Here is a 16409-nt window from a genome sequence, read left to right as displayed (position 1 = left end):
TCTTCTCCAGATAAGCTATCTGAGCCACTACTGTCTTCAAATCTCTTGAGATTAATCTCCACTGTAATAGTCACAGTAAATGACCTAATGATAACAGCTAGGCAGGTGGCCTGATAGAGATTCATTAATATTTCTAATTCACTTAGTTGGATTTTTTTTAAAAAAAGCAGGGATGGGGAGGGACCCCCAGAACCTAAGAAGAGTCCAAATTCTGTGATCTTACATTCCTGTTAGTCATTTTTTCGCCCTCCCCGCTCCATTATGTTCCATACCCATGTCCACATTGTTACTATTTCAGTATGCAGTGTAGTTGTAGCTGTGTTGGTCCCAGGATATTACAGAGAAGGTGGGTGACGTAATATCTTTTATTGGACTAACTTCCGTTGGTGAGAAAGACAAGCCTACACGGAGCTCTTTTTCAGGTCTCTCTCACCAGCAGAAGTTGGTTCAATAAAAGATATTACCTCACCCTTTATTTCATTGGCAATGCTTGTGGCATGGACAGTCTTATATGTTGTTTGAACAGGACAAACACAATGGAGCTCTGATGCTGATTGGAGCCTGTCGACACAATTGAACTACAGATCAATAGTACAGGACTCGCTGGCCTGCACTGACTAAGGAGGGCAGAGTGACTGCATTTTTATAGCTTCTGTTGCTGAAATAATCAGGGATATTAAAATTCTCAGAGGATCATCCTGAATGAAATTTGGGATACTGAAGGCTCCTTCTTAGTCTTCAGTAGTTTGTATTTTTAGTTATTTTTGTAAAGAAAGACTGATTCTTCTCTGATTGATGAAGTGCATGCGTGTCAGGACTAGAGCCAGAAGGTTTTTGGAGCGATGTCCGTTGATCCACACGTGCGCAGTGCGCTTCCTCATGCTCCCAGCACAGGTTATGATAGGCCGTGTTGGTCAGCATCTCTTCAGTTCCCTCTTACTGCCACATGGCTGGAGTCGGAATCCCTGGTCCTCTGTGATCTTCGTCTTTACACTAAGATAGCCTTTACTCTTCCTGTCTATAGTACTACTTTGTTGTTTTTGTAGTGTAGATAGTTTTCCATAGTTTTATGTAGTTGTGATAGTTCATTAGTAATAGTTTCCCCAGTTGGGGTCATACAGGGTCCCTCCTGGGGACTATGCTCCACAATCTGCAGTTTAAGAACTGTGTTTCCTGGCCTCGCTTGTTCTCCGTGAATGATGAGCACCAATGCTGTCTGTACTGCCTCGGGGAAGCCTGTATCGCTGTGCCATCAGTAAGGCTTTTTCGCCATGGACTCGAGAGGCATGACAGCTTTGCCTGAGAAAGCACCTCATGGAGGAGGCCATGAGGCTGCATGCCCACTCGGATCTGGGACCATTGGAACCGGCGGGTTCCATGCCACCTCTTCTCTTGCCTTGGACCCGACAGTCCTAGGCATGAAAGTAGGAAGCACTCTCGTAGGCACAGAAGCAAGTCCCTATCGAGGGCTGCTTCCAAACACAGCCTTTCTGCCCCAAGCTTCTTGGGTGAGAAGTCGCGTACCGACCCCACTGCACCGGCGCCAAAGCTTCCCTGCCTTGAGGATAAGGCAAAGAAGAAAACTGATCCAGCGGCACCATCAGTGCTCCGCTCTGTGCCGTCTCCTCCATGCTCGCTGCCCATCCCCCCCCATCGCTTCCATGACCTTTGTGCATGACCTTTGTGCTCCAGCTGTGAAGACTCCACCGCAATCTTCTGGTGCCACCAGGGATACTGCGTGAACCCCTGGCTGTCTGGAGCCCCTTCTCTCCATGGAAGAGCTGGAGCTGCCCAACCCACCTTCATCACTGCTCTCTGACCCATCACTCACCTGTGCGATTTCCACTCTGGTGAATGAGCCAGTCCTGCTCCTGCTGGAGAGGGCCATGCCTGTTCTGCACCGTGATCTGGCCACACCATCTGCTCCCCCATTTCAAGAGGCATCTTCAGACTCCGAGGGCTTTTCTGACCCGGAGCCAGTCTGTTCTCTGATATCTAAGCGTAGGTCTGACTCTCGCTGCTGCCTGCCCACCTTAACCTCCTGCTTATGACCTGGCCTTGGTGATGTGGCACCGATATCCCTGAGGCCCGCTGCACACCCAGCTCTCTACTCTTTGGCCCATTGGCTACCCTGGGACACCTACCACCCTCCGTACCCTCTCTCCCAGGTGTCATACCAATCTGCCCCGGCTCCTTTGCTGTTACCATCAGGCTCCGAGGCGGAGGTTGAGCCAGTATTGCTGGTCCCTACAGCCTTTTCCTCCTCTCGGGAGGAAGCTGTATGCACCCGACCTGTCATACTACCAGTGGCACCAGGAACCCCCACACCAGTGCCACCCATCACACCACCTCTGTTGCAACCGCTTCCTCAGTTCTCACCAAAAAACAACCCAGGGCATAGTTTTGATGTGTCGGTCAAGAGCTGCAAACTCTCCCCATTTGCCACCTGTGGCCCCACACATCATCTTTGGGGGCTGCATTGCCCTGTTCACCCACAGTTGGGGCAAGATCACCATGGACCATTGGGTACTGGAGATTATCCACCAAGGAAACACCATAGAATTTTTCATTCCCCCTCCAGAGCCCCCCCACCCAAAAGCCTCCAGGGGACCCCTCCCATCAATACCTTCTACAACAAGAGGTTGATGCCCTTCTCCTGAAGGGTGCCATAGAGCCTGTGGCACCTCCCCACTAAGCAGAGGCTTCTACTCCCCATAGATCCTCATTCCCAAAAGGGCGGAGAGCGCCGCCCCATTCTTGACCTTCATCTCCTAAATACCTTTTATCCAAGAATCCAAGTTCCATGTGGTGATGGTGGCTTCTATTATCCCCTCTCTTCCCCCCTGAGGCCTGGTTTACAGCCCTTGATAAGAATGATGCATACTTCCACATCGACGTCCACCTGGGCCACTGGATATTCCTTTGTTTCTAGATGGGGCAACACCACTATCAATACTGAGTCCTCCCCTTTGGCATTGTGACAGCTCTGTGAGTCTTCACGAAGGTCTTTGAGGTCATGATGGCTCACATGCGCTGCCTTGGCTACTCGGCATGCCCCTACTTTGATGACTGGCTCCTCATTGCGCTCTCCTGACAGGAGCTTAGCTCTGCCATCTCCATTCTTCGCGCTCTCCTGGCCCCTCTAAGTGTCTGCATCAATGAGGAGGAGTCAGCGCTCTTCCCTACTCAGACGATCAACTTTATTGGCATGCAGCTTGATCCAGTTGTGGCTCATGCCTTCCTTTCATCAGACCTCTTCAACGCTGACAGCCCTAGTGACAATGCTCCGCTGTGCCCCTTGCATCATAGTATGCTGTTGCCTCTCCATCCTCAGCCAATGGCGGCCTGCACTTTTGTGACACCACATACAGATCTACACATGCGTTGCCTACAAGTCTTGCTCCTCTTCATGTACAGACCCCAAGGAGATCATGTGACCGCCAGGGTTGTGGTTCCTTGGACAGTTCTGGCTTCCCTCACTTGGTGGACCGACCCTTCCAATGTCATAATCAGTAGCCCTTTCACCACCCCCACCCCACAGGCCACCATCACAACAGATGCCTCCCTTGCGGGCTGGGGGACCATCTCCACCAACACACAGCCCAGGGTATTTGGACACTGCAAGAGGCCAGGCTCTACATCAATGTTCAGGAGCTCTCAGCAGCTTGCCTAGCCTGCCAGGCATTTCTTTCTCTGATCCAATCACCGCATATGCAGCTCCTCTCCTACATCAACAAAGTAGGAGGTGCCTGGTCTCCATCCCTCTGTGCAGAGTCAATACACCTGTGGAACTAGTGCATCCACCATCATATCATGCTCCAAGCTATGTACTTGCCGAGCACCCAAAATTCCATGGCCAAATGCACTCAGCAGAGCTCTCCACCACAACCATGAGTGGGAGCTGCATGTCCCTGCTCTCTGCTACCTATTCTGAATCTGGGGCACCTCTTGCTGGGATTTTTTTCGCCGCTCGCAAGAATTGCAAGTTGCCTGTCTATTTCTTCAGGGGAGACCTGAGCTAGGACTCCCAAAGTGACGCACTTCTGCTGTCCTGGACTGGAGACCTCTGCTATGCCTTTCCCCCCATTGCCCTCCTACTACAAGTCCTCTGCACGATTCAACAAGACCATGCCACTGTCATATTCATAGCCCCATATTGGCTACACCAGTTTTGGTTCTCAGACCGCCTCAGATTTTCCACCTGGGCACCTCTCTGCCTCCGAACTCTCCTAGACCTCTTCAGCCAACATCAGGGGCGAGTCTGGCATCCCAACCCGAACCCGCTTCACCTTATGGCAAGGGTGGGCAATCTACGGCCTAGGAGCCGTATCCAACCCTTCAGACATTTTAATCAGGTCCTCGAGCTCCCGTTGGTGAGCGAGGTTGTGGGCTTGCCCTGCTCCACGTGTGCTGTGGCTCCGCACAGCTCCCGAAAGCAGTGGCATGCCCCCCCTCCAGCTGCTACGCGTAGGGGCAGCCAGGGGGCTCCGTGCACTGCTCCCGCCCGAAGCACTACCCCAGCAGCTCCTATTGGCTGGGAACCACGGCCAGTGGGAGCTTCAGGGGTGGTGCCTGCATATGGGGCAGCATGCAGAGCTGCCTGGCTGTGCCTCCACATAAGAGCCGGAGATGGGACGTGCTGCCACTTCCGGGAGCGGCTTGAGGTAAGCGCCACCTGGAGCCTGCACCCCAACCCTCTGCCCCAGCCCTGATCCCACTCCCACCCTCCTAACCCTTTGGTCCCAGCCCAGAGCACCCTCCTGCACCCCTAGTCCCACCCGAGAGGCCGCACTTGCAGCCGGAGCCCTCACCTCCCCCCTGCACCCCAACCCCCTGTCCCAGCTCAGAGCTCCCTCCTGCACTCTGAACTCTTCATTTCTGGCCCCACCCCAGAGCCCACACCCCCCCCCACAGCCCAACCCCAATTTAATGAGCATTCATGGCCTGCCATACAATTTCCATACCCAGATGTGGCCCTTGGGCCAAAGAGTTTGTCCACCCCTGCCTTATGGCCTAGTTTTTGGATAGAGCTTGAGGCTAGACAAAGCATGCTCTGCCCCAGTATGCCACATTCTTACTCAAAGCAGGAGGGCATCCACCATGGCACGCTACCGGGCTAAATGGAAATGTTTCACCGCTTGGTCTTACTGCCATCACCACCATCTTGGTGAGATTTCCATTCCCATCATCCTCAATTACCTACTGAAGCTCAAGACGGTGAGCCTCACCATCCGCTCCCTCTGGGCCATCTGGCAGCACTGAGTGCTTCCTCCCTCCAGTGGATGGCGCCTCAGTATTTATCCACCCTACCACCATCTGTTTGGTCCATGGGATCTTAATCTAGTCCTATCTGCTCTCATAAAGCCTTCTTTCAAACTGCTGGCAACGTGTTCCCTCTCTCATCTCTCTATGAAGGTAATCTTCTTGGTTATCATTACCTTTGCTTGATGAGTCAGTGAACTGGCAGCCATGATGGCTGACACCCCGCCCCAGACTGTGTTTCAGGGTACATCTACACTACAGTGCTGCATCGGCGCAGCTGCAGTGTGTCTGGTAAAGATGCGCTATGCCAACAGGGGAGTTCTCTCCCATTGGCATAAATACTCCACCTCAGTGAGAAGCGTAAGCTGTGTCAGTGGGAGAGTGTCTCCCGCTGACATAGCGCTGGTGTGGACAGCGCGAAACTTGTGTTGCTCAGGGAGGGGAGCTTTTTCCCACCCCTGAGCAATATAAGTTAGATGACTTAACCAGTAATATAGAACTGCCCTCAGAAGGACACAGTCCCCATGCGACTGCACCCTAACTTCCTCCCAAAGGTGGTGTTGGAGTTCCACTTCAATCAGTCCATTCACCTCCCTGTCCTCTGTCCGAAGCCATATGCCTCCCATGCAGATGCTACCCTTCACTCCCTCAATATCCGACGTGCCTTAGCCTTAGCCTTTTATCTCCAGAGGACCCATGCCTTTCGTGCATCACCGAAGCTGTTTGTACCAATTGCAGACCAGTCCAAGGGCCAAGCTTTCTCTTCCCAGTGAATTGTGAAATGGGTCTTCGGGTGCATCCAGACGTGCTACACACATTCCAACGTATGGCCACTGGATACAAGTACAGCACACTCTCTATGCAAGCACAAGTTACCACTTTGGCGTACCTAGCAGCCATTTCCTGGCAGGACATCTGTCAAGCAGCGACATGGCAATTCGTTCACATATTCACCCTCTGCTATGCCAGTTGTCCCCAAACTCTGGGGTTCGTCCCCCTAAGGGGCACAAAGGAACATTCATGGGGGCTGCAGCAGGGCCCAGGCCAGCCCCCATGGTAGGTGGGGAGGGAGCGCCACCCCATCCCGCTCTGGCCCCAGCTCTGCCCTGGACCCAGCCACAGCCCTGCGCCACATTCCACCCCCGGCCTGAGCCCGGGTCTCTGCTCCTGGCCCCAGCCTCGGTCCCCTTACCCCTTTCTGCATCCCATGGCCCCGCTCCCGGCCCCGCCTCCCAGGATGGAGGGCATGTACAGAGGTAAGGAAGGGCATGTCCCTGAAAAGTTTGGGGATCACTGTGCTATGCCATCGCTGAAGGAGCGGCTTCGAACATGATGTTCTACAGCCTGCATTTCCATCTGCATGTTGATTACTACTTGCTACTCACCCACATTGGAATACATAAAAATAATACTCTGAATAAATGTAAGCTATATAATTGCTATCACTGGAGGGTCTTTGAGATATGTGGTCCCTATTCCAATACCCGCTCTCCATCCCCTTTGCTGCGAGCTGGCATACTTGGTGTTAAGAGGGTCACTGAAGAGGCATTGCTGGGAGAACGAGGACTCTTGATGCACGTGCAGATCAATGGACACTGCTATGAAAACCTTCTAGCTCCAGAACATGGCACGCATGTGCACCCATGATTGGAATAAAGATAGGGACCACACATCTGGGAGAACCTGTAGTTATAGGTAAGTAACCTCCTCCTCTTATTGGTTGGGAACCATTAGAACATGTTGATTTGCAACTAAATGTAACCTTTATTTAAAAAAAAAAAAAAAAATTGTGAACCAGGAGGATACAATATATCTCTACCAGGGGTGGGCAAACGTTTTGGCCTGAGGGCCGCATTGGGTTTCGGAAATTTGTATGGAGGGCCAGTTAGGGGAGACTGTGCCTCCGCAAACAGCCAGGCGTAGCCCGGCCCTTACCCCCCCCCATACCCTCTCCTGCTTCTCGCCCCCTGCTCCCTGTCCCCTGACCGCTCCTGGAACCCCCGTCCCTGACTGCCCCCTGCCGCCCCATCCAACTCCTCTTCTCATTCCTAACTGCCCCCTCAGGACCTCTGCCTCATCCAACCACCCCTTCTCCCTGACCGCCCTTGGAACCCCTGCCCCTGACTGTCCCCCGCTGTCCCATCCAACCCGCCCTTCCTGATTGCCCCCCTGCCCCCCTCGGGACCCCTGCCCCATCCAACCACTGCTTTTCCCTACCCCCGGAATCCCTGCCCCTGACCGCCCCCCGCCACCCCCTCCTTCCTGGCTGCCCCCACCGGACCCCTGCCCCCATTCAACCCCCCCGTTCCCCGCCCCCTGACCGCCCCGCCCCCATCCACACCCCCGCCTCCTGACCACCACCCTAACCCCCGAATTCCCCTGCCCTCGATCCACCTCCTTGCCCCCTTACCGCCCTGCCTGGAGCACTGGTGGCTGGCAGCGCTACAGCTGCGCTGTCCAGCTGGAGCCAGCCATGGCACCGTGCAGCACCGGGTCAGGCCGGGCTCTGCAGCTGCGCTGCCCCAGGAGCTCACAGCCCCGCTGCCCAGAGCATTGTGCTGGCGGCGCAGTGAGCTGAGGCTGCGGGGGAGGGGAAACGGCAGGGGAGGGGCCAGGAGCTTAGGGACTGGCCAGGAGGGTCCCAGGGGCCGGATATGGCCCACAGGCCATAGTTTTTGCCCACCTCTGATCTATACACATTATTTAAGCAATTATATAGCTTACATTTATTCAGAATCTTAATTTTTACATTGTTTTTGATTGTAAGAGTGGTGAATGATGTATTTCTTTTTGGCTAGATGATTGAATCATAGGACTGGAAGGGACCTCAAGAGGTCATATTGTCCAGTCCCCTGCACTCATGGCAGAATTAAGTATTATCTATTCTAGACTATCCCTGACAGGTGTTTGTCTAACCTGCTCTTAAAAATCGACAACCATGGCGATTCCACAACCTCCATGGGCAATTTATTCCAGACTCAGTGCTTAACCACACTGACAGGAAGTTTTTCCTAATGTCCAACCTAAACTGCCCTTGCTCAATTTAAGCTCATTGCTTGTCCTATCCTTAGAGGTGAAGGAGAACAATTTTTCTCTCTCCTCCTTGTAACGATCTTTTATGTACTTGGTGTGACGGGTTGGATCACAGAAACCCCCTTTGGGACTGCCACCTGATGTGCTGAGACTACCTCTGAGCCTGTTTTCCTGACAGCTTGGGACTTCAGTGTCCTGCCTGGCTGTGCCAGACACGTTAGCCTGCTACAAACACAGACCCAGGTCTGAACCATGTCCCCCAGAAGCTGCAGGCTTAACTGAGAACAGCTTAAGAAGTGTTCCTGTCTCCAGCACTCAGATACCCAGCTGCCAGTGGGGTCCAAACCCCAAATAAATCAGTTTTACCCTGTATAAAGCGTATACAGGGTAAACTCCTAAATTGTTTGCCCCCTATAACACTGATAGAGAGGTATGCACAGCTCTTCCCCCTACCCCCCCCAGGTATTAATACATACTGTGGGTTAATTAATAAGTAAAAAAGTGATTTTATTAAATTAAAAAAATAGGATTTAAGTGGTTTCAAGTAATAACAGACAGAACAAAGCAAATTACCAAGAAAAATAAAATAAAACAAACAAGTCTAAGCCTAATACAGTAAGAAAGTGATTACAGATGAAATCTCACCTTCAGAGATGTTCCAATAAGTTTCTTTTACAGACTAGCCTCCTTCTAGTCTGGCTCTAGCAATCACTCACACCCATGTAGTTCCTGTCCTTTGTTTCAGTTTCTTTCAGGTGTCCTTTGGGGGTGGAGAAGCTACCTCTTCAGCCAGCTGAAGACAAAATGAAGGGGTTTCCCCAGGGGCTTAAATAGACTTTCTCTTGTGGGTGGAAACCCCTTCTCCTCTCCTATGCAGAATCCACCTGCAAGATGGAGTTCTGGAGTCACATGGACAAGTCACATGTCCATGCATGACTCAGATTTTTTACAGGCCGACACCACATTCCCAGGAAAGTTCAATTGTGGATTGATGTCTCTTAAACTTCATTGTTCGCTTAAGTGTTTCTTGATTGGGCACTTACTGAAAATAGTCTTTTCTCAAGAAGCTGACCAACTGCTTCCCTGAGCTACTTAAAATCAAACAAGTACATAGCCAATATTCATAACTTTGAATACAAAAATAATACATGCATACAAATAGGATGAATATATCCAGTAGATTATAACCTTTGCAGAGATATGTTACATAGCATATCTAGCGTAAAACACATTCCAGTTATGTCATATTTATACTCATAAGCATATTTCTATAAAGCATTATGGGGTACAACGTCACACTTGAATCCTCTTCTCTGCTCTCCTTCCCCCCCTCAATAAAAAGAAGCAAATGGAACAAATTCAGGGAGCAATTGGAGCTGCACTCCTGTAGCATGTCTGGTGAAGATGTGCTATGCTGACAGAAGAGTGCTCTCCCGTCTGTATAATTACTCCACCTCTGCAAGAGAGAGGTAGAAGCTATGTCAGCAGGAGAGCGTCTCCTGCCGACATAGCGCCGATATGGATAGCGCTTGGGTTGACGTAATTTATGTCATACAGGGGTGTGTCTTTTTCACACCCCTGAGCAACATAAGTTACATCGACCTAAGAGGTAGAGTAGGCCAGTCCTCAGTATTAGAGTCTGCAGTTCTGAAGAACTGCAGGAATTCCTTTATGGCCACCTTGAACTGTGCATGGGAAATGTAAAAGACACAAGGTGGGTGAGGTAATATCTTTTATTGGACCAACTTCTATTGGTGAGAGAGACAAGCTTTTGAGCTTACACAGAGCTCTTCTTCAGGTAAGAAGAGTGAGCTCAAAAGCTTGTTTCTCGCTAACAGAAGGTGGTCGGTCCCAACCTTGTCTCTAATTCATGGGACCAACACAGCTATAACAACACTGCATACATGGGAAATCTTTCTTTTAAAAGGTGGTGTTGAAGGATAGATGTAAGGATACTTAAAATAGGGTTTTATAACAAAATTGATATTGTTTCCTGTTTTTTGTCAAAGAGTGAGAGGTAAGTTTGGTTTCCTACCTATTTTTTCTGATACTTTTTCCGTTTTGTCAACATAACTCTTGTACGTTAAGTAAGCAAGTACTGTGAAAGTCTGAAAATGAGTTACTATTTTTGTAAAATGCACTCATTTAATTGTTTTCTTTTTCTTATAGATAAGTCTACCATTTAATACAGCATTTGGTGCAGACACAGAGGGTTCCCAGTGGATTGTGGGTTACCTCTTAGAAAAAGTAATCAGTAACCTGGCAGTATGGAGTTCTGAGCAGGACCTTGCAAATGACACTGTTCAGTTGCTAGTAACATTAGTGGAAAGGAGAGAGAGGTAAACTGCAGGCATATGCAAGTCAAATTTTTCTTTTGCATCTTTTAAAATTATATTGGGCCAAAAATAAAGTGAATACAAAGTATATTACCTGTTAAGAGTATTTGTACTGTTCTAAATGTTTTCCACAGCTAAGAGCACTTAAAGTGAGAATTAAAGCATTCAAAATTGTTCAAGCCCTAGCATAAAATGCAAGGTATTTTATTAAAAATATGTACATACTTGCACATAAACTATATAATTTGCAGTTTTTCTCCTTTTATGACATAACCACCATGTTCTGGACTACATAGACTCAAGACCTGATTCTCCACTCTTACACCAGTTTTATGCTTCTGTAACTCCAGTGAAGTGTCACCAAACAAAACTGGTATAATGTAGAGGAGAATCAGCCTGTCGGTGCTTGTCAGCCCAGTTATGTGAGCCCCCCAAGTTTATATTGTACTGAAATGTGCTCTCCTTCCCCGTGCCTCTCAACTACCAGGTGTTTAGGAAGAATTAACTCTGCCTTTCCCCCCACCCTCCCAATCCCCTAATGAGGATTTCTACACTGCTATTTACTTTTGCAGAATTAGCTGTTTAGGGTTGAAAAAATCAAATGCCAACATAGTTATGTTGTAAAAGAATATTAAAATGGTGTAATTTTAAACATCTAAAAGCATGTAGAATTTGGAGAAAGTGATACATTTCAAAGCCTTGCTTGGAGCTAGAAGCTGTAAAGCAGCAAATTCTTGAAAGTTTTATCCTTTTGTAGACTGACACGAAGTCGTTTTTTGTGTGTAATACATATGTATTGTGTTAAAAGAACATTATTACTGTTGCTAAGTCACGCACGCACGTTTTAAAATGCCAGAATTAAAGTTGCACATGCAACCTTAATCCACCCCCTTTGTGCATATGCATTATGTTAATATTGCATTATTTAATTACATGATTTTTTTCACACAGAATCTTTGCCTCATTCAGTGCACAAAATGGACAGTGCTCTCTTAACAAGCAACTATTCAGTATTTTGTTTTCTGCTTGATGTTCGATGTGTGGCCCTATGCCTTATTACTACACACTGTTCAAACTCTGCTCTGAAGACAGAATTATTAACTTCCTCACTGGCTTTTCTGTGGTGCTCATCATTATAGTATCTGAAGTGCTTCACAAATATTAGTGAATTTATTTTTACAATACCTCTCTAAAATTAAGGGGTATTATTCCCATTTTTATAGATGGGGACCTGAGGCACAGAGAGAGTAAGGTAAAAAGTATATACTAAATTTGAGGTGCCTAGGCCTTGATTTTTTAGAATACTCAGCATTACATAGCACTTCATAATTATTACATAATCATTACATAGCACTTCAAAGCAGAGCTCCCCTTGCCTTCAGTTACAGTTGCGAGTGCTCAGCACTTCTGCAAATCAGACACCAGGGTTTCAAAGTCAGGCATGAGGAACACACAATGAGTGAGTGATTGTAAAAGGCTTGGTTGAAGTGACTTGCCCAATATTACATAGGAACTCTGGCAAGGAAGGAGTAGAATCCAGTTCTTCACAGTAGCATTCATCTGCCTTAACCAAGAGACCATCCTTTTTCGAAGTAGGAAAAGCATTCAAGTGCCAAAGTCAGTTGTGAACTTCTTAGTGTTAGGTAGGAGCTGACACTGTTCAGTGCTCTCTACAGGGTTCCCATAACCTTGCCTCTCTCATTTCTGCTCCCAGCCCTCAGTGGCGGTACCTCAGAGGAAGCTTGATAATGGTGTGAGCTTTTTAGTTAAGGCTGGCAGGGGATTGAGTCCTGTCTGGGAGTCAGGTCTGGAATCCAGGATTAAAGCATGTGTTCTCAGCCTAGAGGAGAATTTTAAGGGGATCACAACCACCCACCATTTCTTTGACTACATGGGGCGGTGTTCCTGGGTTCCAGAATTTGTTTTCTTCTGTGTAAAATGGGATCACGGTATTGAAAGTTGAGAACCGTTGGATTAAGGCATAGGTACTACAGAGCCATGTTGGAGTCCTAGCTCCTGGAATCACATGATGAGGTCAGAATCTCCACTTTGATTCCCCCCCCCAAAAAAAAAAAAAGTTGGGGAGGACCAGCCACTGGGTTTGGTGCACTCTGGGTAGACTGGGAAGGAAGAGAGCCCATGTTTTGATGCTTATAGCCTGTTGGGGGTTTGGGAGATCCTACAGCTCCCCCCTTCCTTCTCACTCCTCCCTCTCCCTCACTTTTTTGTGTGTTGAACAAAAAGACTATGAAAGCTCAAGTTTAACAGATGTGTGAGGTGAGAGAGCAGATAAAAGCAAAGGGAGGATGAATGATGGAGTGGAAAGGAGAATATAGTGAATATGGGATCTGTAATGCATCAAGGGGGAAAGGAATGAATAAATGAAGGGATAGATGAAATGACAGAGGCAAAGGAATGGGAGTGGGAGAAGCTGCATTGATAGGTTTGAAACTTGAGCTTAGGCAGGCATTTGTTCCCTACACAGGGGGCAAAAATAGATGGAACATAGTTACCTATACAGAGGGGTCTCTCTGCTTCTACCCCATCATAAGTTGGCTGAGGTGGTAACAGTGAGTCCTGTTCTGAGGTGGATGCAGACAGAGCCCTCCCTTGCTCTGGAGAGGGCCCAGTTCACATGAAGGCAGGGACGGGTGACCCAGAAATGAGGAAGGCCCCAGTTTATGCAAAGAGGAGCAGGGCAACCAGCCTAGCAAAATTTATTCTTTGCTTTTATGTTGGTGGCCCGTGCCACTGCTGGCCAAATCAGAGAGCGCACCACAGTACAGGAGGGGCCCCATGTGAGGGAGTGGCAAGGGCCCTGGTTTGTCTTAATCTGGTCCTGCTAGAAATGCCTCTTTGAGCAAGGACAATCTCTGTGTGGTGGAGTATAGTTGGGTTCAGACTCTTAAAGGGACTGGACTACTCTTGTGACCAGAAGAGACAGAAATTTTTTTCCCAGACACCAGCTGAGGAGCTCTGGAGATACACAAGAGATGCCCTGTTTGTTATTGTTTTGATCTGTACAGATTTCCAAACTGCAAGAAGGTACAGTGGCTAAAGACGATGCTGGTTTGTGTTCTTCTGGTTAAACAGAACTCTGTGATATAACAGATTTTCTTTTCCTTAATCTGAATCTCCTGTAAATTCTCTAAAACTTCAGAGTCTCTAGGCTCAGAGTTATAACAACAAAACTCAAAATAAACTGCTTGAGCTCAATACATGCAAGGTGTCAAATAAAGGGTAGTATGGGACTTTACAAAGTACTTTCCCATTTTTTTCTCTCATAAATTAAATGATTTATAAATTAAATGTTACAGACATCTAGAAATGAGGCATAAATAAGATGAATGTCAAAAGGAATAGAGACTAGGTATAAATCCTAAGTTAAATGAATACAAAAATGTTAACAAAATTTCTAGTAAGAGTACTTGGTAGAAGCAGTCAGATTGTATGTGTTTCTACAGGATTTTCTATGAGTAAGCAGTTTTTTTACTTTTATTTTTATTTTATTTTTTAGGGCAAATTTAGTAATTCAGTGTGAGAATTGGTGGAATTTAGCTAAGCAGTTTGCAAGGCGAAGCCCACCTCTTCACTTTTTGTCCAGTTCTGTGCAGAGAACACTAATGAAAGCTCTAGTTTTAGGAGGTTTTGCTCATATGGACACAGATACAAAACAGCAATACTGGACAGAGGTAAGACATTTTAAATTTCCGTCACCTTCATTTCAGCAAGCAATGAAACTGAATTCAAAGTTAGCTTTTGAATTCAACACTACTGTTGCACACTCAACATCTTTAGAGACTTTTTTAATATTAGAGTTTCATTGTGATTCTATGACTGTCTTGAAAAACTAAACTCTCAAAAATTAGATCAGCTTAGCTATCAACAGTATCATGCAGATTGAACACAGGTTGGAAGACTAAACAATGTTTCTCTAAACAAAAGCTCACTGTTGTAAATACCAGAGCCAATACAATAATAATTACCTGGCAAGGATTCGTAAACTTGTTAATGTCCTAAATAAATAGTTTAAAAAAAAATTAATGATAGATAGCAGTATGTTGTGTGGTACCACAAAGATCATTATTAAGACTGATCTTATTTAACAGCTTTATTAATTAGCTAGAGTAGAAAAGAAGCGTTCAGATGATACAAAATTTGGAGGAGATTCAAATACCAGAGAGGACAGAAAAAGGCACAGTAGAGAGGAATTTAAACAGCATAAGTGGGCAGAAAATAAGTTGGCAAGAGATAATGCTAAAACAGACCCCTAACGGAGATAGTACGTGGCAAGATTAAGTTAAAATTCACTTAATGGGTCTGATTAATCACTGTGTTACCCCAGTTTTTTGCCAGTTTTAATTCCATTGAAATCAATGGAATTGCACCAGTGTAAAACTAGAGTAACAGTGGTGAATTATCCCAGTGCTTTGGAGGTGGGGAGAGAGGGAAGAGTTGTGTGCCATAAATACTTAAATTTTTAATGAATTGATAGAAAACTGTAAGTACTGCATGTATTAAACTGGAAGAATACATTTATCAGAAATGGCTGTTTAATTTTTGATTCTGTAGGTTCTTCAGCCACTTCAACAGCGATTTTTGAATGTGATAAACCAAGAAAACTTTCAACAGATCTGTCAAGAGGAGGAGGTGAAACAAGAAATCACTGCCACACTAGAAGCACTTTGTGGCATTGCTGAGGCTACCCAAATAGATAATGTAGCAATCCTCTTTAACTTTCTGATGGACTTCCTTACCAATTGCATTGGATTAATGGAGGTGTACAAAAACACACCAGAGACTGTTAACCTCATAATAGAAGTTTTTGTTGAAGTTGCACATAAACAAATATGCTATCTCGGAGAGGTAAACGCGACCAAAAAGAGTGTGTGTGTGTGTGTGTGTCCCCGCATGCATGCACATGCAAAATAAGATCTTATTCTCTAAATCAAGTAAACCATAATGATTTTAGATGCTGAATAGGAAGAAACATTGTAGAGCTGAGCCCTCTTAAATGAATGCCTGTTAAAGGAGTGAATGTATTTAAAACGTAGACATCAAAAAGTTAATTGATCTTTTAAAATAATACATCTGCTAACTTATTTTGTATATAATCCATTAAAGAGCATAATTCACTGAAACTGATATGTTGTTAAAAGGAAATAGACCTCTTTAAAGGAAAACAGATTTGATAAAACAAGCAAATCCATTTACAGGTTTCTGCTATAGTAAAACCCAAGCATACTGACTGGAGACTGGAAAAAGAGAGAGCATCCCACAGTTCTGCCTCTTATATCATTCAGAAAAATTTTGGATGTACTAAATAATCTTTCCTTGTCTATAAGTGAGAGTTCATATATTGTCTCTGAAAAGGTAACCCAAAAGTACAGCTAGACTATGCATACACTAACAAATATACCTATCATTCATCATTAGTCCAGCTCTACCAGCTCAGGGTGTTTTTACCATGTTTAACTTTCTGTGAAGGTTTGTCTAGGGAAACTTGTCACTGGTTTAACTTATGGTGCAAACTCGTAATGTAGAGACACTGCATTGGTACTAAACAGGGCTTCCCTGGTGTGATTTACCCCAGTAAGTTACCAGGTAAGTTGCATCAGTGCAGTGTACCTACGTTAGGACTTTGCACTGGTACAGTTCTATGCAAATTTCCCTAATCCAGACAAAATCCTAGCTACCACCTTTGGATTCCATAATGGTGGATTAAAGCTACAAAATGTGCTAGTGTGAACAAGACCCTAGAGATTCTGAATCTGCAAT

At 46.5% G+C, this 16409-nt stretch overlaps 1 protein-coding gene across 2 annotated transcripts in view; it reads left to right on the top strand.

Annotated features, from left to right (window-relative positions):
* The window catches only part of XPO4 (exportin 4), a 124666-nt gene that overhangs the window by 92375 nt on the left and 15882 nt on the right, over positions 1 to 16409 (top strand). For both annotated transcript variants that reach the window (XM_077809280.1, XM_077809287.1), the window contains exons 15-17: positions 10465 to 10634; positions 14149 to 14323; positions 15204 to 15497. In XM_077809280.1, coding sequence (XP_077665406.1) covers positions 10465 to 10634; positions 14149 to 14323; positions 15204 to 15497 — 639 coding nt within the window. The remainder of the gene's footprint in view (positions 1 to 10464; positions 10635 to 14148; positions 14324 to 15203; positions 15498 to 16409) is intronic.

This window comes from Eretmochelys imbricata, chromosome 1 (genome assembly GCF_965152235.1).
Source record: "Eretmochelys imbricata isolate rEreImb1 chromosome 1, rEreImb1.hap1, whole genome shotgun sequence".
NCBI lineage: Eukaryota > Metazoa > Chordata > Testudines > Cheloniidae > Eretmochelys > Eretmochelys imbricata.
This window is presented reverse-complemented; position numbering and strand designations above follow the sequence as displayed.